The sequence below is a fragment of the Corvus cornix genome, chromosome 1 (assembly GCF_000738735.6).
Source record: "Corvus cornix cornix isolate S_Up_H32 chromosome 1, ASM73873v5, whole genome shotgun sequence".
In the NCBI taxonomy this organism is placed as follows: Eukaryota; Metazoa; Chordata; class Aves; order Passeriformes; family Corvidae; genus Corvus; species Corvus cornix.
Genome location: NC_046332.1, coordinates 8910332 through 8938154, shown reverse-complemented (window position 1 = coordinate 8938154; position 27823 = coordinate 8910332). Strand labels below are relative to the sequence as shown.

The following is a 27823-nucleotide window of genomic DNA, read 5'->3' as shown; positions in this document are numbered from 1 at the left end:
CTTTATATTTAGATGATGAAGAGCCCAAAGAGAAGTTATTAGATTCAGCCTATTTAATGGAACTTCTAAATTGAAGTAAAAAGTGTGTAGTTTTAACTTTATGGCAAACTGCACAATATTCCTGTTTTCTTTTCTGTACCACAAGCTACTTGCTCATTAGACACAGATGGGTAGAAAACAAGACTTTCTTTGTTTGCATACATTAACTTAAAGCTGTAAAACTCATTCAGCCAAACTTTCACCTTTAAACCTTAACCTGATTTGTAACAACATTTGTAGCCTCTAAAGTTACACTGCATGCACCCAGACAGAGTTAATCACCCTTCACTTTTGATACGTAGAATAATGATCTACCACTTAAACTTGAGCCCTTAAAAGCCTGAAGAAAGCTATGTACATATCTGTGTCTTAAATCAGTAGCAAAATAATGAAACTCTACCTAGCAGTGACCAGTTGAAAAGCAAAACAAAAAGAAACATACAACTTGTAGCTCATGGAAGTTGTAAATAAGTGCATTTCAAGTCTCCTCAGATGAAATTCTTGCTTCCCAGCACATGCTATTGATCAGACACCTGGTACTTCTAGGGAAAAGGACAAGTCACAGGGGAAGGTCTGGTTTTATTTTTTGTGTAATTTAAAACTTTGTAAGGAAATTAAAAAAAATTAGTAGAGATTTGAAAATAACATTCTAAAAGCTGATGAGCTTATTGTCATTTTAAATTTAGAATACATTATGGCTCCCTTCAAACACTGTCTAGTAGGAACCAGATTGTATTAGTTTTCAAAACTGAGCAACAGTGACAGTTGAGGATTTTTGGTATCTAAAAAAATCACAACTAAGGGAAACAAACTCTTGGATTTATGCATTATACTTCCCTAAATGCTACCAAAAAAAAAAAATATACTGTACAGCACAGGAAAATTCCAAACCAGAAATGTTTTGAAAAAGCTATTAGACACAAACATACAAAAAAAAAAAAAAAAAAAAAAAAAAAAAAAAAAAAAAAACCAAAACCAAACAAAAATGAGGAGCTAAAACGAAACCAGTTTGGCTGTTCTGGAAGCAGAGGAAAGATTGACTACCACATAAAAGACACCAACAGCACCAACAACACACAAGAAATTCAATCTTACAATCAACAAAAAAAGGGAACTTAAATCACAAAATTTTATAAGCCATTAAATGCTTCTCATTTTTTAAGTTAAGAATGCTTCTCATTTTAAGTTAAGAAGAACAGTTAGTAATCATCTCTTTTTCCCCGTTATTAAGGTTTCTATGTAACATCATGTAGAGTAAGTGACACACAACTTGAGCTTCTGCAAAGTAAGATAAAAACTGACATCAATAGTCAAACCTCCTCCGACTTTAAGGGGCTGAAAACTCATCCAGATTTTATTTCCTCAGGCCACAAAAGGAATGAGTTGCTGCTTCTCTTTCATTTATGCTACTAAAGAAGAGGGAGCTATTTTTATTTTCTCTTTATTACTGCTTTAAAAAAAAGAAAAACAAAAAAGGAATCCTCAATTTAAAACAAGTTTTAACAAGTACGATAAAGTCTGCACACATAATACACTGGGTGGAGTAAAAGCCCTCAGAAACACTGCACAGAGCCAATAATGGACTTGTCGCCAACACCCTGTGATTTCATGACTGCCAGAACAAAAACAAATGCCACGTTCAGTTCATTGCAAAGAAAGGGACTCATTAACTTGATGTGGCTTTTTACTTGACCTTAGTAAGGTGAGTAAAATAAAATTTCATTTTATGAGATTCGAAATGATCAGCTGCATGCCTACAGGAATTGTGACGAAATGACCAAGTGAAATTACTAACTCTGCTTAATTCTAATTATTACTAGACTGTAGGTCACTGTGAATTTCTAGCTGAGAGGTTGCTGCTTTCCTTCCTGTAATGAGGTAACAGACAAATAAACTCTAAGTGTCTTTCTGGAAACTGATGTAAAATAAAATGTAAATTTCTGTCAAAGACAGAAATATCAATCCTGAAGACACAATAATTTCAGTGCAGACTTTAATCTAATCTTTTTGGAATAATAATCAACTTCATAGACATTTAAACAGTCATTTCCCCCCCAAAAATATTCAGAGTTATTATTCAAAAATCAAACAAACATTCACACTATCAATAAACCTTAAAGTAAAACAATTAAAAAAAACAAACAACAAAAAAACCAAACAAAAAACCCCCACCACCACGAACACAAACGAACAGAAAACCCAACAACAACAACACAAAACAAACAAACAAACAAAAAAAAAACAACAAAAAAAAACCAACAAGCAAACAACCCCAAGTTTCCTGTGAAAATAATGCTCACTCTTTTTGGTCACAACATTAAAGCACCAGGTCGACCTCCCTACCTTGGCTGTCCCAGCAAATGCAGGGGGAAAAAACTAATCCCCATCTGATATGAGGCACTGGAGGGTGGATGAGGATTAAAAAGTCTTCCACATTATGGTCATGAGAACCACATTAGAGTCTGAATGAAAAGATTTAAAAAAAAAAACCCAAACTTTCTTATTTTCTGCTGAACACCCCACCATCCCCTCCCCAAATAAAAGCAAGATAGTCACTAAACAAGTAAAAAAAATAGCAATCCAGAAGCCAAAACTGTTGTGAGCAGAGATTTTTCAGCAGTGCACTTAGGGAACTTCATCCCCTAGCAGGTAGAAATTAAAGTGGAATTCTATTTGAGCTCCAGAGGGATAATACCTTACTCTAGCTCCCTTTTATTTTCTACCTAGATGAACTTGCTGTGGAAAGGTCAACCATTTTAAGCAATAGTACCATTAACGATGCCACTATTTGTTTCTTTTCGCAATTCTGAAAAAAATCCCCATCTAACACTCGAACACACACTTCAATAGTTTCTGTACTTGCTCTATTAAAAACTTGAAAGTAAACAGAAGTGTGTGTACTGTAATCCTCCTACAGAGTAACAGCCTTTGAGCATTTTGAACATTTATTCCTGATATGACACCAAGCTGTATCACCATTCAGCTCAGCAACTGCCAGAATCATGCTCAAGGAAAGTTAAAGTGCTCACTACGTCCCTAAGCTTGTTTCACTTTATATGTTTCAATATTTGCTTTCTGCACAGGTAACAGAGATTAACATTCATGAGTGGGAGAGAAAACAGAAATCACTATTTTCTGAAGTCTTCTAAAAAGCAAAGTACTCACCAGCAGCATAATCTCATCCTGCATACTCCTTCCCATTTCAAGGCCTGCATTGCTACATACACGTTTGAAAAGTCACAAAACGCTCCTCAAAACAATTACTCAGAAGTTCATCTCTTAGTTTCTAAGCTTAACAGCAGCACTTAACAGATTTCTCCTTGTATCAAAGGGTAGAGAAGACTTCATTCCACCCTCTGTATTCAAGAGGTAAATAGCAGCATTGGTTCCTTCTTTCTGCTTTGTATCTACTTTTACATTTCTCCTTTTAATTTTTAAAGGCTGTATAACCTGAGCAATGAGCCTCATTAATCACTACTGAATGATTTAACCCAGCCATTCAGTTCCAGATGCCACTCGGTGCTAGAGATATGCTAATTCCTTCCAAGCTTCACGTCCTTTTGCAGTTGAAACCATAATTTTCCACATTGGTGAAGACAAGATTTTACTCCACACATGGGGCCTCCTGCCAATCACTTTTATGCCTAGCATAGTGCAAGTTTCATTCCACAGCTACATCAGGCCTTTTTGTCAAACCTGTTCATTATAAACATCCTCACTCCTACATTCTGCTGCTACAGCATCATAGTCCCACAAACTCAACCCTCTCCTGTGCCAACTCCTGCATCGGGAAGCAAACAGTAAAGCAGGTTGTTACTATCCCTACTTACTTTGTTTCCTTTTCTTCTTGTTTCCTCACACTACTTTTAATTTTTTTCCCCTTCATCACCTCCTACCATTAAACACTTTGATTATGAAGTACCTGTCAGCTGCAGCTCCTAGGGCCTTAGATATATTCCAAACCCAAAAAGTTGCACTGACAGAGTTGTTTTGCGAGTGGGAGGCGAGGGGAGAAGCATTCAGAATTTGCAAATTCCAGTTCTGAACCTGCCTGGCATCCAAGAGATCTCCTAGCACAAAGCTAGGCCAGGTGCCAAGCTTAATACCAGGTTCCAAAAGGTGATGATAGAAGAAAAAGCTTGGTGACATTGCTGAGCATTTGATCTAAAAATAGGATTTTGAGACCTTGTATTATGCTTTCAGCACATAAATACAGGCCCAACTGTAGATTTGGGGGCTGCTCTCCTCATCTTGGGGTTACGTGCTTGGGCTTATTTGGCCAACAGAAGATGTCTGGGTTGAAAAGTCTGCTTTTGACCAGTGTTAGTAAAATGCCCTACAAAAGTGGCAAGCTGAAAAGTTTCTAAAAGAATACCTACTCAAACACATTTTTGACTGGCTTCTCACCCTTCACAGAGCTAAAGAGGCCCATGCAAATTCAAAGTTATACAGCTTTTTTAAGTTAATTGGCTCTTAAGTCAATGTTCACTACAATCTCAACTTTCAGACAGGCTAAGAACCCACAATGATCCACAAACATTTGCAACTGAAGATAAAATCAAACACTTTAGGAAACTTAATTTAAACACTAGAATCAAGATTTTCAACAGGTACTACTAATTTTAAGTGGCTCCAAATTTAGACTGTAGGTTCCCAACTTGAACAACTCACAATGCCCTGGAATCCAAAAATCTGAGGTCCAGTGACTACTGAAATCCAAGCCATTCTTGCAAGCATGTCCATCTGGTCACTATCAAACACCATTTCTTTCTCCTTTCACCTACTTCCAGAACAAAGTAAAGTTGAGCCAATGCACATCTTTAGGCCTACATTAAATTCTTACCCATGTATCAAAACCTAATTTCTAAGACAAAAACTGTTCATCTCTATTATGTTACTGTAGAAGCAAATAGTAAAATTTAAGTCTTCTATACACGAGTTTATAACCATGAACTGCTCTATGTGTCTAATCTTCAATATAAAGGCATCTAAGCAATTAGATGAGATGCAATATAACTAACCCAGAATCTAAAATAAATACCTTGCCTGAGGACATGCAAATTTCAGAAGGCACAAAAATGCCAGCCAAGCAAGTTTTAATGCAATACTAGCATGAAACAGTTTAACAGTACTACAGAAATCACAATTCTGATTTATGTACAAGACAGTCAAGGGAGCAAAAGACAAAGACTACAGAATTGAGCAACATGAAAAGAATACAGACTATACAGTTCTCTCAGATGGCTGTCATGGATGACTCCAGCCTGCACTGGTAAGACACTGATCCCTGCTATACGCTGCACTGCATGTCTGGAAATATAGGTTGTTCCACAACTGAGCTAATTCCACTGCTAATTCACTGGGCAGGATGAAGAAAATAAAATATCAAGTTTAAGATTTTAAATCCAGAGCTCAGCACAGGCTTGTCAGATTTACAGATCTTTAATCTACAGTCAGGGGTGTTCATATTATTTTAATCATTCACAATATTAGCATTAGACTTAAGGTAATGCAATACCATATTGAGCAAATACTTCCCAACCAAAAAGGGCAGCTTGAATAATTTTGCATATCTGACTATTCATTTCTTCAAAGAACGTATATGCATTTCAAAAATGCAACAGTCCAGACAACAGGCTTGTTTTCCGATTAAGAATATTCATACCACTTCAATAATAATAATGCATTCAACTACCCATTTTGGTCTAAGCTGAATTTATAGCAAGTTGTACTAAAATGAAACGCTCTCTTAATCTCATTTACAGTTATTTACTTAAATGTAAATAAATATAAACATTTAACATAGTACAAAAAGCTCTATGCCCCACAGAGGTGTAAAGTCTGGTGGCAGAAAACAAGATTTAAATGGGAGTACCTCGTGGAACTTACCTCTACCACCAGTGAACAAACCCATAGAGGTTCTCTCCTATTGTTTAGATATGGAATACAGTACTTTTTAATAGAATTTCTTTGAATGCTAAGTAAGGAAGAAATCTTCAGCAATACATTTACTATTACATGAAAGTACAGACGCTAATACAGGAATTCTATACATGTCAGCCTTCTGAATGAGAAGATAAATACCTAAGATGCCTTTATTTAAAAACAGAAAAAGTTTTACGCACTAGTTGTTTAGAGTTTATATATAGAAAAAATCCCTTAAGATAAAGCCCAAATGTGTTAAAAATTAGGTAGGAGATGACATCCATGGTATTGCTGTTACCAAAATCCATGTACTGAATATTTACATCTGAAGGTGAAGGCATGCCCAAGTTGCACCATGAGGACCTTCACTCCTCCAACAGCCCATTTTTTCACTAAAACCTAGATGGAAAAGTACTCAAGTTTTGTGTAGGTCTTTGGATAGTGGTGCTGAAAGAAACTGTGAGTAAGCCTGAGGACCTGAAATGCAGTTTTCACAAGGACACAAAATTGCATTATAAACTCTTAAAACAAACTGATCTTTTATTTAAATCCACAAGCGCATTCTCTGCCTATTACCAGTAGATTCTCCTTCCTAATTTTCCATGTTTCTGCTTCCAGAAAACACAATTAACATTATTTCCCACTAAAATAAAAGGCAAAAGGTTTTCTCTTCTCCTCCTCTGCATAGTTTGCCTTCTTTTGGTAAGGCCACCTTAAGATCATACCATCCCACAAACCATTCTGTCCTCAGCAAAGGTGAAATGACTTGGCTGCTCACGGGTGTGAGCAGAGCACTCTGCACCTTCCCCTTGGCTGCAGTTGCTCAGATGGCAAGCAGGCTCTAATTAAAAAGACTGGCCTGACGCCACTCACAAATCTCATTACTGTCAATTTATCAATTTTGTTTTAATCAGTCATACACAGACACACATAGACACATGAGTCTTAGTCAGAAATTTTCCTAAGCTTCAGAACAAGAGAGGCATGGAAAATACCTACAAGTCTGAGAACAGTTCTCAGTATTTGACAGTATTTAACTTCATTGGTTGATTATATACTCCTTCACTTTCTCACAAAAAATAGTTTCCTCACTTTTTTTTCAAAAGACACGAAAAGAAATAGAATATACTTTCCCTAAGTCTCTATTCATTGTTTCACTGAACTGTAGGCCATTTCCCCTTCTACTTACACCTGAAATGGACAATCCCACATACACATCTTTCCCTGTGTGCTCTTGTTTTAACACCAATTATATCATACACATTCGTGGTTGGAAAGGCCTACCCTCATGATGTTCCAGAACCATATTCTATCATTTTTGTGGACAAATCTGGGTAAATGCACTATTTTTTCCTAATAAATAGCAAACCAACAAATTATTTCTGACATCCAGAATTAACTTCATCCCCTTCTTACTTCAGTAAAACTTACCATCACCTTCAGGGTAAGGTAACTCACAGTATTGGCTTACATTAATAATTAGGATACCAAAAGAATTAGCTCTTTAAAAACCAGAACTCAAGACCAACAACAGAATAACACAGCTCTGCACACCTGACTGAAACCAGAAGTCATTATTAGCTTCCCAGGTGCTTCACTTTTTCCCCTGTTGAGATCTTCCTTAGTACCAAGTCTCAGCTGTGTGAGTTCAACATAGCTGGCTGCATCTATGTCGGCAATACAAAACATTTGTGCTCCTAAGACATTTTCTGTCTTCACATAAAATCTCCTTCTGCTCACAGCAATTCAGTGCCGATGCTAAGGCTGACACAGTCAGCCAAGAGACATCAGTGTATGACAGATATATACGTATGTGCATAAATACATGTGTACATACATATACACACCTTCCTTCTCCTAAAGGAGATACAAACTAACAAACTATCTGCCCTTAAAAGCATCTCTAGCTTTCAATATTTAAAAATATCTCTTTGCTGCTCTACTCTCACCTTTTGGTCAAGCTTCTCATCACTAACAGAAAAATACTCTTACTTCCCCTGTTTACACAATTTATTGGACTTAAAATACACCTTGGTTGCTACTTCAGTTACCTCACTATTTACCTTACAATTTTATGAAGAGGCACTCAGGTGTAAAGCTAAGGAAGGTTATCACCACCAAATGAGATTATATAACTGAGTACACAAATAAAATGTGTTGGGACCTCAGCATATGAAATTCTTAAGTGCCCTTTCATTTGCTTGGAAAGAGCAAGGCTCCTACTAAATTCCTGGTCACAAAGTAACCTTGAAATATTAACAACTATTGACAGCAAAATGACTCATTCCTAACTATTCAAGTACATAAAGCTCACAACAAATTCACAGCTTAAAACATTGACTGTGGGAATCTTCATTATGAAAGGAAAATTTTGAAGAAGAATCTAAGCCAGCTACCAGGACACCAAGCCAAGTGACCGTTATCCACCCAGCGCATTTAACAACAACAGAAATATTACACTGAGAATTGCAGCAACTGACTGGACTTGCTAGACCCAGCAAATTATTATTATATTCATTAGCGAAAGCTATCCCATAATGAGACATAATATTACAGTTGTTTAGGACTGTGAAAAAAAAACTCTTCCAGTTATTTAGGAAAATTAAGTGCCAACCAAAACCAATGTTATTTGAGAGTGAGGGAACAGGTTCTCAGATTCTTAAGTACAACTGTAGATTTTTCTGTCTTGAATTTCTAAATTTTTTCTCTTTCCACCTTCTAATGAAAACTAAAGTGGTTTTGATTCCTTATGGAATCTCTCTAGCCATCACTTCCAAAGCATTTTATGCTAAAGCATCATTTGGCAAGCATTTAATGTCTAATATTAACATGTGATAACACTGCTACCTGTGTGTCACTGGTTTCTGATATTTGTAATGGCCCATCTATCTTTGTAGATCCAATCAAAACCTTTATCATGTAGACTCAGGAGTATTCTTTACATAAATTCATGTTTTCTAATAAAATCTTATGGACAGTACACATGATTCCCCCAAAATTCAGTACCCCAAACATTACAGATGATCCCTGCTAATGAAGTTACTGTGTAACTTCAACAAAAAACATCTGACAACCAACACTGACTGCAGTGAGCAAAAATCAGCTTGAGTGTTTTTCTGGTTTAAACTAACTTAAGTGCCAGGCAATAGGGGAAAAAAAAAAAAAGTGCCTCTTTCTAGGTAAAAGGTAACAAAATCTGCATTTATACAAAGTGAAAAAAAAAGAAGTTTGCTCTCCACAGATACTATCAGTACTCATAGGGATAAGTGGTTTTGAATCCAACACCTGGATACTTGGGGAATATTTCATCACAAGTAAGGAATTATCAATTTTACAGCATGTGGTTATTTCTCTGCTAGCTTCGTCTTCCAACACAATACAAGCGTGGCCAGCTTCTTCAGCTCTAAGCAGCTGGCTCAATCCTTCTTAAATATTCTTACAGTAGAATTACTTAGAACAGCACACAATGCATTAGGGGATAGGTGAAAAATGCAGTTTTTAAGTTTTCCTGGGTGACTTACTTGCTTTTACGGATTAGGAACTTAATACTTTCATAATCCTTTGAATTACCCTGTATTTTTTTTAAAAAAACTCTCCTGATTTATTACTGTTAGACAGAAAATACGTAAAAGGAGTAGAAACATTTCCAGAAATGGTCTAGCACTTCATGAGGGAGCTTTTAAGTCCAAACTTCTGAAACAAACAAACAAAATGTATCAAGGAAATGGCTGATTTATTTACTCCAATAGGTAGGTTAGTCAGCTGGAAAGGACTTTGGGGACACTCCATGGACACCCTTAAACTATTAACCATCAGAAGATAACTCTCCCATGAAGGAATACAAGAGACAATTTTGCCCTCCACTGGCTAGAACTATCACTGAAAAACAGGCCTGCCTCGCTGTGTCAGCAGTGCCTGTTCCACACAGCATGAAAAAACCTCTGGAGCAAATGTACCAATCCCATTGGAAGTACAATAATTAGTAAGGGATAACATGGACAGGAAAGGGGGAAAGGGTGGGTGTTGAGCAGATGGGAATCAGCAATGCAATGAAATAACTCGTCAAAATATAAAGATTTCCACGGAGGGAAACAGAAAAATCACACAGTGACATATTTAGCCTTGAGAATTGCTAGAGCAGTGAACACCCATGTGGAAAACCAGAACCTTGACACTCGTTCCCAGCAAAAATGTTCTGCATGTTGCCCTTCAGATAAGTGAAAGCTTTTCTTTCCCAAACATATTCATTTGATGATGCTGCTTACTGGGGAGTGGAGACATGAAAAATCCATGCATTCTGAAGCAAATTCTGCCTCAGAATGAAGGAAAAAGGGCAGAATGCAGGTAAATACTCAAGAAAACAAGGATACCAGAGAAGTATCCCTTAAAGCAATTTTTATTCTCTATGCAAAGAAGCACTGAAATTACACTGGGAGAATAAGAGAGGAAAGCTGCTATATTCCAATTTTCAACACTATTCAAATTTAAATTTATTCAACATTTATTAACCACAGGCTTACATGAAAGAAGGTACTTCACAGGATTCCACAGAGACAACACCAGGGTAAAAATTAGGGGGTTTAAATTCTAAGTGGTTTACCAATTACTGTTTTAACAAACACTAACCCACTTACTTTTCTATTATTAAATTTTTTTCTCTTTCCCATCCCCCAATTATTTCCCACCTCTCAGCAGAAGTTTCTAACATGCCATTTAGAGTGTGGCCACACAAACCATTGATTCAGTAGTGGGTGTAAGTGAGGGAAGTGAGAACCTTCAGGGGAAGAGGGAGGAAAGGATCAATCAACTTGCAAGATCAGCTGTCAGCAGAACTCAAAGGATTTCAGTGTGAAAACTGGTGTAGATGACTCCTGTCCTTCCTTCTGCACTGCAGCCATCTGCCCTCAAACTTCATCCTGCCAAAGGTTTCTGGCATCTCCATTGTTCCAGACACAAGACTAACTACTTGACCACACCGTAGTTGAGGGGAAAAAGAAATTCCTCTGGTGAAGGATTTGGAACAGAGTTATTATCTGGTGCTTGTCTCTTATCTCTCTTACTGAATTTGTTTACATGACAAAATTAAAAACCTCCATAAAAATTCATTACTTTCTTCTTTTTTTTTCTCCTCTCCAACTCAGCTGGAATCAACATTATTAGAGAGAGCATCCCCATCCTGGAGGGAAAGAAAAAAAATTGAAAAAAAAAAAACTTGCATGCAACTTAACTCTGTTGAGCATTTATATGATAAGTAGATAAGAGAATTCAAAAATAAATTGAATAAAATTGTTTCTAAACTTGGAACTTAAAGCACCCCAATACAGAAGCTATCTATGAAATCAACTTTTCTAAGGTGGGGATGATTGCCATGAAAGATTCAGAAAGAGCAAAGGGGTGCAAAGGCTCTTCCCCATTCCATTTGTTTCTTCCATCACATGAAGGAGGCAACACAGAGAAAAATCAAATTAAAGATGGCATGACTGACATGGTCAAAAGTGAACAGGGTGAGAGCTACTCAGGGATGCAAAGTTTTCCACATCCAAAGCCACAAGGAGCAAACTAATACCTAAGAGCAAAAAATTAATAGTTAAATTTATGATATAATCTAGAAACAGACATAAGTTACTACATTCAGTGACATAATTAAGACTTAAAGCTTGAGGCAGTGTACTTAAGTCTTTCAAAAACTTCATTCATTCATTCACTGACCGGATGTCTCATGCTACCATAACTTTAATGACTCAAAGGGGTCCTCCGCAAATTTATAAAAATCAATTAAGGTAGAAAAGTTAGTGCCCAAACCTTCACTATGGCACAAGGATTTACTGCGCTCACTTAGCGTGTGACACAAGGCGTTCCTAAGAACGAGAAACAATACTGCAGGGAGATAAACCCGGCCTCCTGTGAGAAACAGGGTCCTTGCGTAGAGACAAACCCGAAAAGCTCCCGAGCCCCCCACGCCCACCGCGGCCACATGCGCGCCCCGCGGGCGCCGGGAGCGCCGCACCCGCCCCGAGCCCAGCGCCGCTCTCCACGGGGCGCCCAGAGCCAAACCTGCCCTCCACAATGCCCTATTACTGCCGCCCTATCTGTAACCTACAGGCACCGTAAGATGCCCCAACACGCATAAACCCCGCGCAAACTGTGCCTAATGACCATTAATCCCCCCCTATCTCCTCGGCCATCTCCCCCACTCCCACTTAGCACGGTGGCGCTTCACTTCACACACGTGGGTAACTTTAATCGTCAAGGTGAAGCAAAACCCATCCCCAAGCCCTCCCTCCTCCTCCTCACCGCCGTGGTCCCCCCCAGTGGCGGCTGCGCGGGGTTTAACCCGGCCCGAGGGCTGGGAGGGGGCGATGCTTCAGGGTCCGCCCGGCGGAGGGTGCGCGGTACCCGCGGGCAGCCGCGCCGAGCGGCGGGCGCAGCCACCTCCCGCGGGAGAAGGGGGTCCCTGCCCGCCGCCCCCTCGGCTCAGCAGCAGCCGTGGTTACATCAATCGACCCTCAGGAGCAGCCGGCGGCGGGAGCCCTGGGACCGGGACCGGACCCGGAGCCGCGCATCCCCCCACACCCGGCTCCCCGCGCCCGGCCCCGGGCAGCCCCCACGGCCGGCGGCAGCTCCCGGGGCAAACGCGGTCCGGGCGCCCACAGGCTGGAAGCTGAGCTTCGGTTTCCGAGCAAAGGAGGGGGCCGGGAAGCGCAGAGGGGCCAAACGGGGGGTGGGAAGAGGGAAGGAGGAGAGCGGCTGCGGGAGCGCTGCCACCGCCGCGGCCGCGTATCTGACCCGCCCGCGTGCGGTGGTTACCTGAGGTGACACATATGAATCCAAAGAGGTAAAAGTGAGCAAACTCCGCGATCATTGTCCTCGGGTGGCGCCTGCAAGCAGTCTCATGCCAGAAGAGCGGGGGGAGAAACGAAGAGCCCCAGTTGTAATTCCACAGAAGCTTAACGTAAGCGAGGTTCTCTAATCCCGCCGGACTCCCGGGGCGAGCCCCCTCCGGGCACGGCGCTGTCAGGTCCGCGGGGCTCCAGCCGCACGCCAACTCCGGCCGGCCTCCCCCCTTCTGGCCCGGGCTTTGCTCAGCGGCGCCTTGACACTTCCCAGGACTATCCAAAGCGATAGAGAAAACAAAAGATCCTCGAGTTCCCGCAGCCGAGGTCCGCCGCCTCCCGAGCACAAGTTGCTGCCCCGGCCACAGACCCCGCTCTGGGCGCCCGGGACGAGCCGGTAACGGAGCGCAGCCGGGACGGGCACGGACCGGCCACCGCCGCCCTCGGCGAAGGCGAGGGGCGGACAAGGAGCTCCACGAAGTGTCCCCGCCGAGTCACTGCGCGCCCGGCGAGCGGCGGGCAGAGCGCGGCGGCGGAGCGGCGGCAGCGCCCGCTCCCATGGCGGGGGAAGGAGGCGGGCGCGTCGGGGGCCGCGGCGGAGCGCGGCCGCGGTCAGGCGGGGCGGCGGGCAGGGGAGCCCCGGCGGCAGCCCCGAGCCCAGCCCAGCATCGCCGCCGCCCCCGCCCCGACACGCGGGAATCCCACACTCGCCCCCGCCCCAGCGCCGGAGGAGGGCACAAGAGGGGCGATGGGAGCAAAGAAGAAAGAAAGGGGAAAGAGAGAGGGCGAGCAAAACTTCCCCGGGCCAACGCCCCCGAGCCACCCACCCCAACCGCCCGCCCTCGGTGCGGCGGCTGCGGGAGGAGGAGAGGGAGGAGGAGGAGGAGCGGCTCCTCGCCTTGTCGGGGCAGGGGGTGCACGAGTCAGGCGGGGCCGAGCCCGCCGCGCCTGAACTTTCTGGTGTCACGTCGAGCCGCTCGCCTCCGCCGCGGGTTTCCCCTTCCCCCTCCCGGCCGCCTCCGCCTGCTGCCCGCGCTGCCGCCGCCGCGGCAGGTCTGGTGCCGCCTCGGGACACCTTAAAGGAGCCGCACCTACGCGGCCCCCGCACGCCCCGAGCGGCGCTGCCCGGCCCGGCGCATCCCGCCCGGCCCCGCCCCGCGCGGAGCCGGCGCCGCCTCCCGCCCCTTCCCCCGCCGAAGGTAACGCGCGGGGCGGCTCCCGGAGCCGACCGTGCCCTGGGCACGGCGCAGCCAGGACTCGGGGAGGGGATGGGGGCAGCCTCGGGCACAGAAGAAGTTCAGATCTCCCCCGGCCACCCCCGCCGAAAACAAACGAACGCACAAAACCCCCGCCCGGGTCTCCACTGGCATTCCCGACGGAGCGAGGAAACAACGCTTCCCCGGATGATTCGCATCGCCTGTGGCCTGGCCGTGCTCCAGGCGTGGACCAAATCTCCAGGAGAAGCATCCTCATGTCCTCGCTCCTGCACAGTGCACAGATAAATACTACAGGAACAACTCCGCATGGCCATGTCAGCTTTATGTCACACCACGAGAGGTAGTGGTGGGGGAAGAAGGGGAAGAACACTGCAGGGGAAGAGAGAAGGTGTACTTGGAAGAAGTATCACTACCACCTCACAGCAAAGTTCCAGCTATTCCTAGATTTGATTCGCTAAGTTGTGAGGATTGAATGAGACATCAGAAATTTCATTTCCAAGCAGTGTATTGAATATATTAACCTCATTGCAAGCAAGTCTGCAGTGGGATAATAAAACTCTAGAGAAAGACCCTTGATGTACTTCCTGTCACAGGATTTATGACCCCACACTGTTCTCAGCCAAACAGGTTCGGGTGCTCACAGGCACCATCAGTCAACACAAGGCATGTCACTGGGTTTGCCCCGTTTTGTGTCCCTCAGAGGAAACTGACCAAAACTCCAACAGCAGAAAGGTCCTACGGATTGCACTGAATCTGTTTTAGTCTGCTTTTATGTGTACAGGGTCTATAAAGACAAATTTTCAATAATGCAAAGCAAAACTGGTTTACATTGGGAAAAGAAGCTCGTGGTTATATGAATACAGTGTATCTATGTCATCAGCAACCAAACTGGTGAGATTTTCTTCTAAAACTGATGGGAATTGATGAAACATTAGAACTCCCAAAAGTTAGAAAAACAATCCAGTGCTTTAACATCAATCAGACATTAATTTTCACAGAGAAAAACAAATTAGTGTCCTACGTCAAACACATTTAGAAAGCAATCATAATTGTGGAATCAATAACAGTGAATACTTTTGAATATAAGCAGATTTCTTCAAGCTGTACCTAGCCAACCATTTCTCTTCCTGTTGTGACCTCATGCATCATGCTGCACTTCATGAAAGAAAAATGTATTTGCACCTCCGGAGTTAAAACCACACTGCAAAAACAGTGAAGAGGCCTGAGATAATCCTTGAATTCTATTTAGAAGTTTTAGATTTCAATATATTAGATTTGGGGTTGTTCTTTTATAATTAATTAAATAAACGAGAGTCACATGCAGGGCTGAAAATGAGCTGCAAGAGTTCATTTATTTCACCTCTCTTCCCAGAGAGGGTCAAGTATAAGTAGACCCTCACTAGCAGGTATTTTGTAATCCCATTACTATCCATTTCTAATGACTGAAATTTAATACTATCTTTGGGTAACCTGTTCCAGTTCCTATACAGTCAGAGTTCTTTTTTTTTAAGCCTAGACTAAATAGTCTTCCAGAGGAAAACACACCACCAGCACCACCAATAACATTTTGAAGGCCTTTTTTTTTATTCCTTCTGTGGTATCAATACTTGACAGACTCACATTGTACTAAGTTACATATTTTAATTGATTGCATCTCTTAAAAAAGCAAATACACACATCGACCAGTAGGCCACTCTAAAGGGAATAAATGGGTTCACTTATTCTGTGAATGTATGTACACACATCTTTTATGTACACATGTATTTATTTACTTGTGTCATTCTTATGTATTCCTCTGTTTATATGGGATGTATAATTTTTCCTCTAATCTCTAATTATAAAACATAATTCTAATGCATTTCTATGGCATATGTATTATCTAGCAACATAAATTAATCCATTTACTTTGTAACTGGCAGCAAACATATACAAGGTGTACAGAAGGTGAATAAAACATTTTCCTAATTCCCAGAGAGTTTTCTCTACTCAAGATGAATCTGTTTCCTGTTCATTAGTGCAATAGTAGGTTTCTAGATTCACACACACTTTTGCTTAGGTAAATTTAAAACAAGGGCCGGTAAAATTTTATGCCATGTCAAAGTCTTGTGTATGCTGGCTGCTAATTTCAAATTCACATGCAGAGAAATTCTACACACAGCAGTGGATTAAAGCTCTGGAGCTTGAATGACCTTACCATGTGATCACGAGATGAGCCTACGTAAAACAGTTTAAAGCTTTTGTGCCACAGCAACCCCATCTTTAATGAGCCTCTAGGACTGTTTCAATCACTATAAAGAAATTTTTATCTTTTGAGAAGAACAGAGTCATTCTACTTTAGGTACCTATAGTGAAAGTACAGTAGAGCTTCAAAGGCTTGTTCAATTTGTACTGTCTCAGATACTTCATAATGTAATGTTTAGCTGTCAGTGCTTTCTTCGGAAAAATTGCTAGGAGTGAATGTATACTGCTCTAATTATCTTTCTTAAAATTCGTTTAGATTGTAATAATATATAACAGCTGCACAGCTGAGTGAATCTCTTCAAATTGTAAGCCTACAGAATTTCATCAGAATGTCTTGTAAGTAATTGACATCATCTTTAATTCTGCAGATGTTCTTACAAAATGTGTGCTATTAAAGCACCCTTATTGTCCGTGATACTGAGACATGCAAACATTCCTATGAGACACACACATGTATGTGTATCTGTCAGAAAATGTTTCTAGGAAGAGAAATATGGCTTTAACCTTTTCAGATGTGGGGAACAGTACGTGTATGAGTATTATACAGCGGATGTACTTGCTGTGTTTATTCTGTAATATGTAATACCATTTTTAAAACTTACACAAACATGTAATTTCTGGGAGAACAGAATCACCAAGCACAAGATTAAAGATGCTGCCTGAGTTTGAGGCGCAGGAGTTGGTCATGAAACCTCAAACAAAAAAGGAAAGGTTCTAGAGAACTGATAGTTGTGATTCAGCAGATGGCACTCTTCCCTCAAAGTGACTAAAATCAGTGCTGCCTCTGATACAAGGGATGATGTTCTTTGAGAGATTATTCAGAAGAACTTGAACTTCTGTAAGTACTGAAGATCCCAGGCACTTCCCTCCAAGGGTAGAGATATGCACATGACGTCTTGGATGTGTTGTGGGGGCAAACTCTCTCTCTCCACAAACCTTTTTGAACTTCAAATTACTCTCCCCCTTCCTGATCTCCAAAGTGCCGTGTAGCCTTCCGGTTATCTGCGGCGCTGGCTGCCAGGAATACCTCTGTGTGTACATTACACGGTCACACACGCTCGTGTCTGCAGAAACTCATGGAGTTTATCGTTCCGAGCCTGGCAGCCAGGATTACTGAATCAGTACCTTTATTCTATAGGCTACAACTAAGCTTCCATTGACATCATAGGGATTATAGAGATATAACTAAGTTTCAAAAACTCTTTCTTCCAGACTGTTTAGGGCACCGTGGAAGTGATCGGTTGCATTATTTAGTAAACGGTCTGAAAAAACTATTACATTTTTTCTAAGTGTAAGCTGAAATTAAATGGAAAAATATGAGGAATTATATATACATCTCGCTTTGTATATTTGTCTCTAAGCATATAATGGGCCTTAACCATGGTAGGAACCCTAGCTGAAGTCAATAAACATATCTGATAGCAGAAGAGTATATTATTTCAATGGTATTTTCATTAGTAAATAAACTGGGTTTTTCTACATCAGATCTGAACAAGCACTGAAATTGTTAGAAGAAGGAGTACTGTAAAGGGCAGCTGAGTATAAAAAGTGCATGTATAGCAAAAGCTTGAAAACCTACAGTTGCCATATAATTAATTGGGATAATTATTATGAGCAAACAAGAAATGCTATGATTTCCATACCCATATAAGTCAATTTCTGTCTCTTTCTTGACCTGTCTGGTTACTGTTTAAACATGCTGTTCAAAGACATTGTTTTCTTATGTTTGATTGCTAGGGCCTTACCATGATTTTGCTTTTATTTACATTAATTTTGTGATGTAATTCTTATTTTCTTTGATGTTACTCTTAATTACACTGCAAGTGAATTCAGACTTCCAGTGTCTTTCACTACATACAGCATTTAGAATAGTACTCGAGTCATTGCAGAGCAAGGAATAATAGCAATAAAATACAGTATTTTATTTTCTATGATGAATTCACAGATAGAGACCCTAAAGAAGCTCAAGCCTCATTATGCTAGGTGTATAAAAACAAGATAAAAGATGCTTTCTTCAAAGGATTTATAAAGCATCATTATCAACATAAAGAACTTCAAGAAAAAATCACCACTGGCACAAACATGCAAAATTCCATTGAATTCTATCCTTTAATATTCCTTTCTATTAGGGGTGAATGGGTCTTTTCATTTCTGTTCAAAGATGCTATAGCCCATCCCCTCTGGAAAAAAAAAAAAAAAATCACTGAAGCTATATTCCTTCTGTTGCCCCCGTAAAAAATGCTAAAGGCATATTTGCTATTCAGTCTACTCAGCAGACTAGCTTTATGCTTTAAAAAAAATATTATAATTATAGGAAATATTGCATACAACTCCTGCTTTGTGGTTTTGTTCTTGTTAGTGACAAAATGCTAATCTGCTTAATATGTAATTTATATACAAACAACACAGTATTTATTACAAAACCAGTGTTATCTCTGATATTGCTAAACAAAGAGAGACCTGTCCCTGAAATCTCAGTATTTGCTTTAAATGTTTAACAAATGAACCATTCAGTACTCACTATCTCCTTGCCTCAATACGAGGAGTATGAGGGTGTCACCTAGTGGATTGTTCTGACTGCCTGAAGAGAGCTCACAAGCCAAATCACCCAAATGGCATTGAATGAACTAACAGAATGAAAGAGAAAGGCTTCTTTTTCCTTTACTTAATTACTCCAGGAATTGTGAGAGCTTCAACAGAGTGTTATTGTTCTGTAATATCTGCCTTTGGGTTCCCAATCATGCCACAGAATCTGTTGGCACTGAAAAGGGCTGTAAGAATGATGCATCCAAAATTTTGAAGAGAAAATTACCTATGTTCCTGCATCAGAGGAAAGGTTTGATATTACCACAGACAACCATTTTAAATGAGTTGCACAAAATTTTTGTTTAAGATTACAAATAATAAGTGGAAGAAAGGATCTACTGTGCTTGTAAGTTTCATCAATTATATTTTAAAAGAAGGAACTATTCCATGGCTTTCAACAGGCCATCAAAAAAAGGGGGGTTTGCATGTATTAATTTGAGATTGCTGTATGCATTTATAATTCATGAATAGTTAAGGTTAGCAATCTGGAGATGAAAAGGATTACATAAACTATCCATCTTATTTCTTTGATTGAATTACTGCTCATATTTAAAGCAGATGCCACTTAGGAACTGAATACCTGCAGTGAATTAACTCAGTCAAATGCAAAGCAGATACCCAGCCAGCTCACCCAGTACCATTTCAATTGCATGTTGAAATTTAAAATAACCAGCATACAATTTATAATTGTATGATGAAAGCCTATCTGATCCCATATATTTAACTTCTTTTAATTAAAAAAAATGCTTACTATAGTTTTAATATTGCATTCTGCCCTTGAGTGGAGGAAGGGAAGAAAGCAAGGATGGAACTACAGATGATAAAGACATGCTGTTTTCGTGCCTAGAGCGTGCATTTGAATTACACCCCCTGACATTTTTGAGTGTGTGCTGTGTGACCAGCATGGGAAGAGGAGAAAGTCTTTGCCCCATGATGGTGTGCTTATTCTTTGGTGTCAGAAGTACATCCTACCTGTCAGCAGATGCAGTATGCTACTGGAAGCAGCAGCAAAAATCTTACATTAGCAGTACACTTTGCTGTTGGTCCCCTGGCATAATATGCCTGTTTTAATGAACAAGTGGATCTACCTTCCTCTGTATATGATGGCTAGCACATCCTTAGCCTTTTTTGCACGTACAAAATACACAGTCAATCTAAAATGCCTTGCAAAATACCCCAGCAATACTTATCCATATTAAAAGCTCTCAAAACCACACTTCAAGAGAACTGTGAAAATGTACATTACTTAATTTAATTAGAAAAGGAAAATGTATAAACGTATTTCAATTGTTTGACTAAAATCAAACTACCTCTACTTTTTGAGGTAGGAAATGGAGGAAAAAAGGAAAAAAAAGATCCGTTAAATCCCTCACCCTCAAAAGAGAGAACAGAGTTCTGTCGATCAGAAGCATCTTATTCTGCTAGATATTAAATGTTTTCTGGCCCTTAGAAGCATTTCTCCACTCTTTGGAACACAGAATTACTTGGGGGTTTTCTTTTTAACGTATTTTGTCTTGTCAAAACTGTTGGTCTAGATCCTAATGGATTCTGATGTGAAGTGCCCAGGTGATGTACATTGTGGAGTTCAGTAGCAGACACTGACAAAGTACTAAACCTGCAGGGCAAGTAAGGATTACTGCTGAGGGAGAGAATACTGTCAATGAGCCTTGTATACCCATTCATACAGCAGGCTATTTTATTTTAAAACAGTTCCTTCCAGCAGCAGTACCAGGCTCCCATACCTCATACATCTCCTTTTGCACAGAAGGTCAGACTACCTTCAGAAGGGGGGGAAAAAAAGGAAAACAAACTAGAGGGAAGGCCTTGGGCCCCAGCTAAATATTTCATTAAAAGAAAACTGGTCTTGCATGTGTTCTCTTTAAAACCTCCCAAAGGACAAATCTGTCAGGGTATGTCTACATAGTTAGGAGCATCCAGTAACACAACTATTCCTCCCACTCTCCGAGATGGCCTGACACGAGCCAGCTCCAGTGCAGAAGCTGAGTAAATATTCTGTGCTGGTGCCAAGCCTGAGCTAACACAGGTTGTGTCTCAACAGGCCCTATTAGCTCAGGCTCATTAGTGTAATAACACGGCTGCGCTGCTCTGCAGCTGGCTCTGTGTGCCGGGCCTGCCCCGCGCGAGGAGCGGGCTCAAGGACCTGCCCCTGGCTGTGGAGACATGCCGTCAGCGCCTTCCTCCTCTTCTTCCCGGAGATCCTGGCATTGCATTTAAAGCCAGCAGCTGCTCCTCTCAAAAAACTGCCCTGGCGTACATCGACCATTTCAAAACCAGTGGGTTAGTGGAAGGGTGTGAAGTGCTGGCTGCCTCTGGCAGGTCGGAGGATCAGCCCTGCTACACTGCAATGGCATTTTCCCAAGTACAAAGCACAACCTTAGGCAAGGATCAGATAGGTATACAACTTCCACTTTCCTCTTCTATCACCTCTTAACAGAGAAAATGTGAGAGTAGATTACACACTGAGCACTGGAGGAGGCCTTAAAAACGCAGCAGTCTGCTTTCAAATAAAAAGTTGAAAACTCACCCTTTTCCTTTATATAAATAGGCTAGTTTTGTGCTGTCCTAGTTGTTACTGAGTAAACACAATTTATCTGCTTTTACCCTCAGCTGCACTGCTGGACAAACAACCTACTGTTCAGCTGGAGTGCACAGTCAGAGCTTCATGGGCTCACAAAACCCACTTCAAAGAACACAACAAGAACAGAAAAATTGCTTTTTAAATCTTACTGCTGTCCAGGCACAGGACCAGCGTGGCAGTTCAGATGGCAATATCAGATAGACTGAAAAAATAATAAGACTATTTTAAGTTTCAGGCAAAGTTCCTATAGACTGCAATAGGAGATGATATTATCTGGGACCTACACCTTCCACATATGATCCCTGTAGCTGTAGCTCTTAGGTGAGTAAGTGAGAGCAGCAGTGAGACACAAAACATTATGTGTCAAAAACATCATTTGAAATCTACACCTACACACAAAGATGAAGAAAATGATTCCAACTTATTTTACATTATTTATTTATTAAATTATTTCAGGTTTTAGCTTCAACTGGCATTTTTAGGTGTTGCTTCGTAATGATGGAGGCTGAGAAACAGTCTGCTTTTGCAAGTTTAAAACTGATAGTCTCACATAGAACCATTGGCCAGGGCAGATTTCCTTGCCAGTAAGAGAGTTTTTAATATTGAAATTTTGCATATTGCTGTGGAAAGTTTCTAATAACCAAGAGGGAACTGTTTTTTAACTGGTAGGGTAAACTGTTCACCTGAGTAGAAATGTGAGAGATTTCATTCAAGCATATTCAGTTCATTCTCATTAACAACTTTATATTTAATTGTAAAATTTTATATTTGCTTCCCAACTTTTAAGAAGTTACTTACTTTTTTGGGGCACATTTTGGTATGCAATACTACTTGTGTTGCAAGATTTGCATTTTGGTTTATTGAAGCAAACAAGGTTTAAAACCCCTGATTTTTCTTATTATAATGGGGAAATCCTCTCAATCAATTCAATGTGATGATAAATACATGTCTTTCAGTAAAATACTTATCAAACCTCCAATGTACTTTGTTCTTATCTGGAGTGATTCCAGAATATAACAGTTTTAAGTGAACTATGCTGTAATGCCCTCTGCTGGTACTGAGTTGGTAAAAACACTCTAAATTTCTTCTGTAGTTAATTTGAAAAGGTACAAAAATGGGCTCAAACCATCATAAACTTCTACCCATACCCTAGGCTGGTTACAGGCTCTTATAGAACATATTTTAAGTAAAACCAGCCAAGTCGATCTTAAGAAATACCACATTTGACATAAACTTTTTACGAAGTTGCCAAGACCTTCAAGGTTTCTCAAGAAAGAATATTTGCTAAATTCTCAAAATTCAATGAAAAATTTCATAACTAAAGGAACAAACTATTAAGAGTGTCAACTGACATTCGTTTAACTTCAAGAAGTTGATACTGCATTGGGAAATCAAGACTGAAAATCTTACCAGAGTGGTAATGTTAGATTTTAGAATTTCAAACAGAATTTCAAAGCTCTTGGCTTATATTGTACCCATCCAACACATGGCAATAACCATAGGCCGAAGCCACTCTTTAGGCAAGGAACTGAATATATGCCCTAGGACTTACATTGTAACTTTGGTTGATATTTTAAATAGCTTTAAAAAAAAAATAGGAATGACCATTCAGACAGTGAAGCACACCTATACCGGAGGATCCTGCTTCAATACTTTTATGGCATGAATACATGGAAAAAAGAAAATACTGAAAAATCAACTTAAGATTTTTTTCCTGCCCAGCTTACTACTGCCTGACAGAGGGCTTAGTGAGATGCTACTACCCATTCCCAAGGAGTTAATTAGTACCTTCTGTGAATAAATATCAAACACACCAACACTTTATATGCAGCAAGATTAAACAAGTAGTGTTTTTAAAGTTCCGGATCTTTTGAAGTATGCTTGGTTAAAATTGCCTTAATTAGATAGCATAATGCTAAAAATAAGGTCTAGGGTATTCTTGTTGTCTTCCTGTTCTCTCTGAACACAGAGTAAAAATTATAAACCTGGCCCGAATTTGGCCTCATGGAAACATGAATGAGATTTTCAAAAGTGCTTTGCAGAAGGGGATGTTCAACTGCCACTGAAAGAACTCCCCCTGGTATTTTTGAAAATCCCACCCTTAACCCTTTATTAAGAATCCCTTGAGAGAGATTTTTGCTTGAAGCCATAAATCTGCCCATCAGATATGCAGGGCGAATCACCAATTAGCAGGAGACATGAAGGATTTTCTTGATTACAGTTTGGACAAGCATTTCTCTGGAGAGCTGCTGCTTTTGTTCAGAATCAGCCTGTCTCCTCCATGTTTGAGCACGCTGTATGGTTCACAATCAGAACCCAGAGAATTTTAGTGCAACAGAAACATGGGTTTGAATGGCCTAAAATGTTCCTATTATACAATAGGCAAAATCTTATTGTTGCTTCACATCATTTGGGGTGACAAAACCTGGCAGTTGAAATGATGCTCTGCTTTTGTGGGTCACACTGGCATTGGATCCAAATGATGAATGCATGGAACGTGGTAATAAACACGTTGAAAGCAAACATTTGCACTCAAAACTGTTGTGTAGATTCAGCCTAATCCTTAGAGGATTTCAGGTTCTTGGATCTGCCATGTCCTAAGCTGGCAGTTGCTTGAGGTGACAACCCGCTGCCTGAGAGCAGGTGTGGGAGGCATGCCTGCCACTTTCTAGGTATGTAGAAAAGCTGGAGTCTATCTGTTTTCTTCTTCCCCAGCATTTTTAATGATTTGCCATATCTCTGATTAGCTATGTTGTTTAAGCCACAGTGAAGACAAGAGTAGAGGCAAGTTTTAAATAGCATAATGTAGTTCTCTTTGAAATCTGCTTCATTATGATAAAGATTGTGGTGACTTTGATTTCTTCTGTTTGGGTTTATGTTTGGATCTCAACTTACTAACTCCAGGAAACAGTTTCATCAGTGATCAGATTTCCTATCAATGAAATAATGTGATGCCTACCTAGCCTGTGAGAAATTTCCTTTATTGCTACTCTGGAAGACATTGCCCAATGTAGTCTAGAAAAGTAACATTTATGAATTTTCTCTTATCACTACTCTATTAAATACTGTATTACAGGTAACCCTAGTCCCTATTATATGTAATCGTTTCCTGCTTAAGAGGTTTGTATTCTGTCCAGTGGTTAAAACAAGATATTCTGAAGAAACAGCCTATTCTTTTACTACCCACTGGATTCAGGAAAAACTATTGATTTGACACTGAATTCTCACTTAAATGGCAGAGAGACTGAGGTCCACAATGAAAAACCCGTCTTACAGAGAGGACAGGAATTATTTCTAGAATTTTGCTGCACAAGCATAGATTGGTGCAGAACTTTAACAACATAATTAAAGTGTAGCAATCCTATAACATCCTCCTCAAATGCTCCCATGCTCGTCATGACACTACACAGAGCATAGGTCTAAGTTCTGAATAACAATAAAAGAAATCTGTCTTGGAGTAAACTTTGCTGTTCCAGGGATGGCAGCCGTTCTCATGGCACAGCAATATTCCCTGTCTAACAAACAAACACACACTAACAGCAACAGGCAGAGGGGAAGATAGAAAGGCATTGGCCACTCAGTGCTCTGTTGTTAAGCAGGTGACAACCCCGTAAATCTGAGATTCTGTGGCCATAAGCTGGATCCAGAAAATCAGTAAGATCCAAAATCCTTATGTTCTGTCTGCTCATACTTCAGACGTTTGCCATCTGAAACACTGCCATGTCCAAATAAGAACACAACAGTTCTACCTCATGAGGCCTGAGGTCATGAGTTGTGGGGTAATGTCAAAGTCTTATTTCTGTCATATCCTGCAAAACCAGGACCAATGTGTATGTACCCACAGGAAAAAAAGAAACAACAGCAGATAAATAGTTTTTTGGGCACATTTATGCCTATCTGTTAACAAGTTCAGTAAGACATGAAATAAATCTCTACTTTAAAATCAGACAGCAGCTTCAAGAAGTGGTATTTACAAACAAATTATTAGTACAAACAGCCTCTAATAACACAGTACTGAAGAGTCAAGGGAAGAAGTGGAATTTTCATTTCTTGATCCCTGCAAATTAAGATAAGGTGCTTTTCTGGAAGCCTTAAGCAAATACCACTGTGTCTTATGGAGCCCAGTAGAGGGGTTACATGGGTGAAATTTAAATGTCTTTTATTACAATTAATCAAGTGGGGTTTTTTAAAATCATAAATGTCACAAATCAACTGATACTAGACAATATATTATTTATGAGATGAACATGAGTATTTTAAAAAATGTATATATTACAATGGATTTAAAAGGTTTAATTAATCTCTGTAAGTATAACCATGCCACGGCTTGCAAAAGATTCTTTTCTATTCTATGGACAAAAATGAACATAGATCCAAAACATGACAGCCCATACCCACAAAATGGGAATGAATTACTCCTTTGTCACCCCTTCAGTTTGTGGTTTGCAGACTACAACACAAGCTGATTATATTGACGTTCCTAATTATGAAAGTTAGGGGAGTTTTCATATCTTTCACTGAAGTATTGTCTTCAGTTGATTACAAGTAAGATTGGAAAAAAATATTTTAATGAAATATGCAGCACAGAGTTGTACTAAATACAATCACACATTGCTCAGCAAAGCTGCCAATAAAGTGAAACAAATACAACTCCTCAAAGATTTCAATGAAATAAGTAATTAACAGTTTTCTAGTATGGAGCTTCATGGAGTACAAAGAATAAATCTCATAAAATAAAGGCAAAACACTGACAACCCAATTTCATGCAGAATTCCAACTCCTGAAAGGTCTGAAGCCTCAGGCACTTAGAATTTACTGTTCTCATTCACAGAAATGATTTGCAGACCTAAATGAATATTTTAGGGTTTTTTCTTTGAGTCAAATGATCCATCTGTTTACTAAAACAATTCACTGCAAAGCCAAAGAGGTCATTTCAGGGTAAAACCTCCATCTTAGCAAAGGGTAAACCAAACAGGGTGTCAAGTTGAACTATTTAAAGTATAAAGTAACATCAGATAACGTTTGATGATGGTCAGATTGTATGAACTTTCTGCCCCAGAATTTTTAAGACTGAGATACAAAGAGTCATTTTCTTGGAAGGTATTAAATTAACAGAGATCTATACTTCTATGGCATTCTCCCAGTTTTACACTGTTGACTAGTGTTGATAATGAATATTATATGTAAAAATGAATATGCTCTCCAACTTACAGCCACACCATCAGACATGGGGGTGTTTTCAGTAGGCTATGAATCTGTAAGTTGAATCAAGGCCACACCATTTTTTTCATCTTATCCCATGAGAGAAGATGAATGGGAAAAGATTAGTGGAAGAATGAGAATGAGAGATACTATTTATTTCAAATTGTTGATTTGAAGTAAAATTTCAATGTTTTATGTGGGACTTGGTGGTAGGGGAAAAAGAATAAAACACATTCAGTAGGAAAATGTTTGTCTGAACTGAAACAATACCATATCTCCTAAATTTAGCATTACCAAAAATTTCAGTGGTGTTAGGTTACAATGTAGCTTCTGCTGTAAAAGGGAGAACTCCCTTTAAATGGCTATATTCTCAAAATTAGAATATATTGCTTCCTAAATTATAAAAAAACAAGAGAGTAGGTACCATGATTCCAACTACTATCACCATTTCCAAGGATTACCAGAATCTTTAGAAAATAAAATCTGTTCTCAGTGAGCTGATTCCCTCCACCTGTGGTGCTCCTTTTTCCTAATCCTTGCATTAGAAACAGGCAGGTGTAAATGCTGTATTAGGTCACAATGTTTCGAATTGGAAGAGACCCACAAGAATCATCAAGTCCAAGTCTTAAGTGAATGGCTCATTTGGAGACCAAACCCACAACAGTATAGTTAGTGTCTAGTGGAAATAAATAAATTAAGCACAAAACCTGCATTGACAGTATTGTGCATAATCTTCCAACTTACAACCTTATCTGATGGGTAAAAGTACAGCACTGGGTCCTAGAGTTTATTGATGCATTTGCAACAACACAGCTCCATGGACCCCAGGGCCTATTCTGGTTAACTCAGATTTCCTTGCCATGAACATAAATGCCAGTCATCACCTCTATCACAAAATTCCAAGATAATTTGTTTGACTCACATTTTTTTTTAAAAGGTTTTTTCCTAAAGCCACAGTGGAAATTTGTAGAGCATTTTCTTTTTTTTTTTTTTTTTTTTTACACCAAAGGGTTCCATGTACCTGATTTGGAACAGTGTTTCAGAGGTCAGCTGTTATAAGCAAGTTCTGTGCTGGTTCCATCTGCAGCCAACACAAGAAATGGGCTACTCCAGAGGCTCTCTAATGGATGATCTCAACATTTGTTTTAGAGCTGATGAATTATGTTCTGCAAGTGCCTGTT

At 40.1% G+C, this 27823-nt stretch overlaps 1 protein-coding gene across 8 annotated transcripts in view; it reads right to left on the bottom strand.

Annotated features, from left to right (window-relative positions):
* The window catches only part of ROBO1 (roundabout guidance receptor 1), a 698238-nt gene that overhangs the window by 282087 nt on the left and 388328 nt on the right, over positions 1-27823 (bottom strand). The window contains exon 1 of one of the 8 annotated variants that reach the window (XM_039556132.1): positions 12772-13353. The exons of the other annotated variants lie outside the window; for them this stretch is intronic. Within the exon in view, the coding sequence (XP_039412066.1) occupies positions 12772-12826 (55 nt within the window). The 5' untranslated portion in view covers positions 12827-13353. Of the gene's footprint in view, positions 1-12771; positions 13354-27823 lie in introns of those variants that run through there. 8 annotated transcript variants of the gene reach the window in all.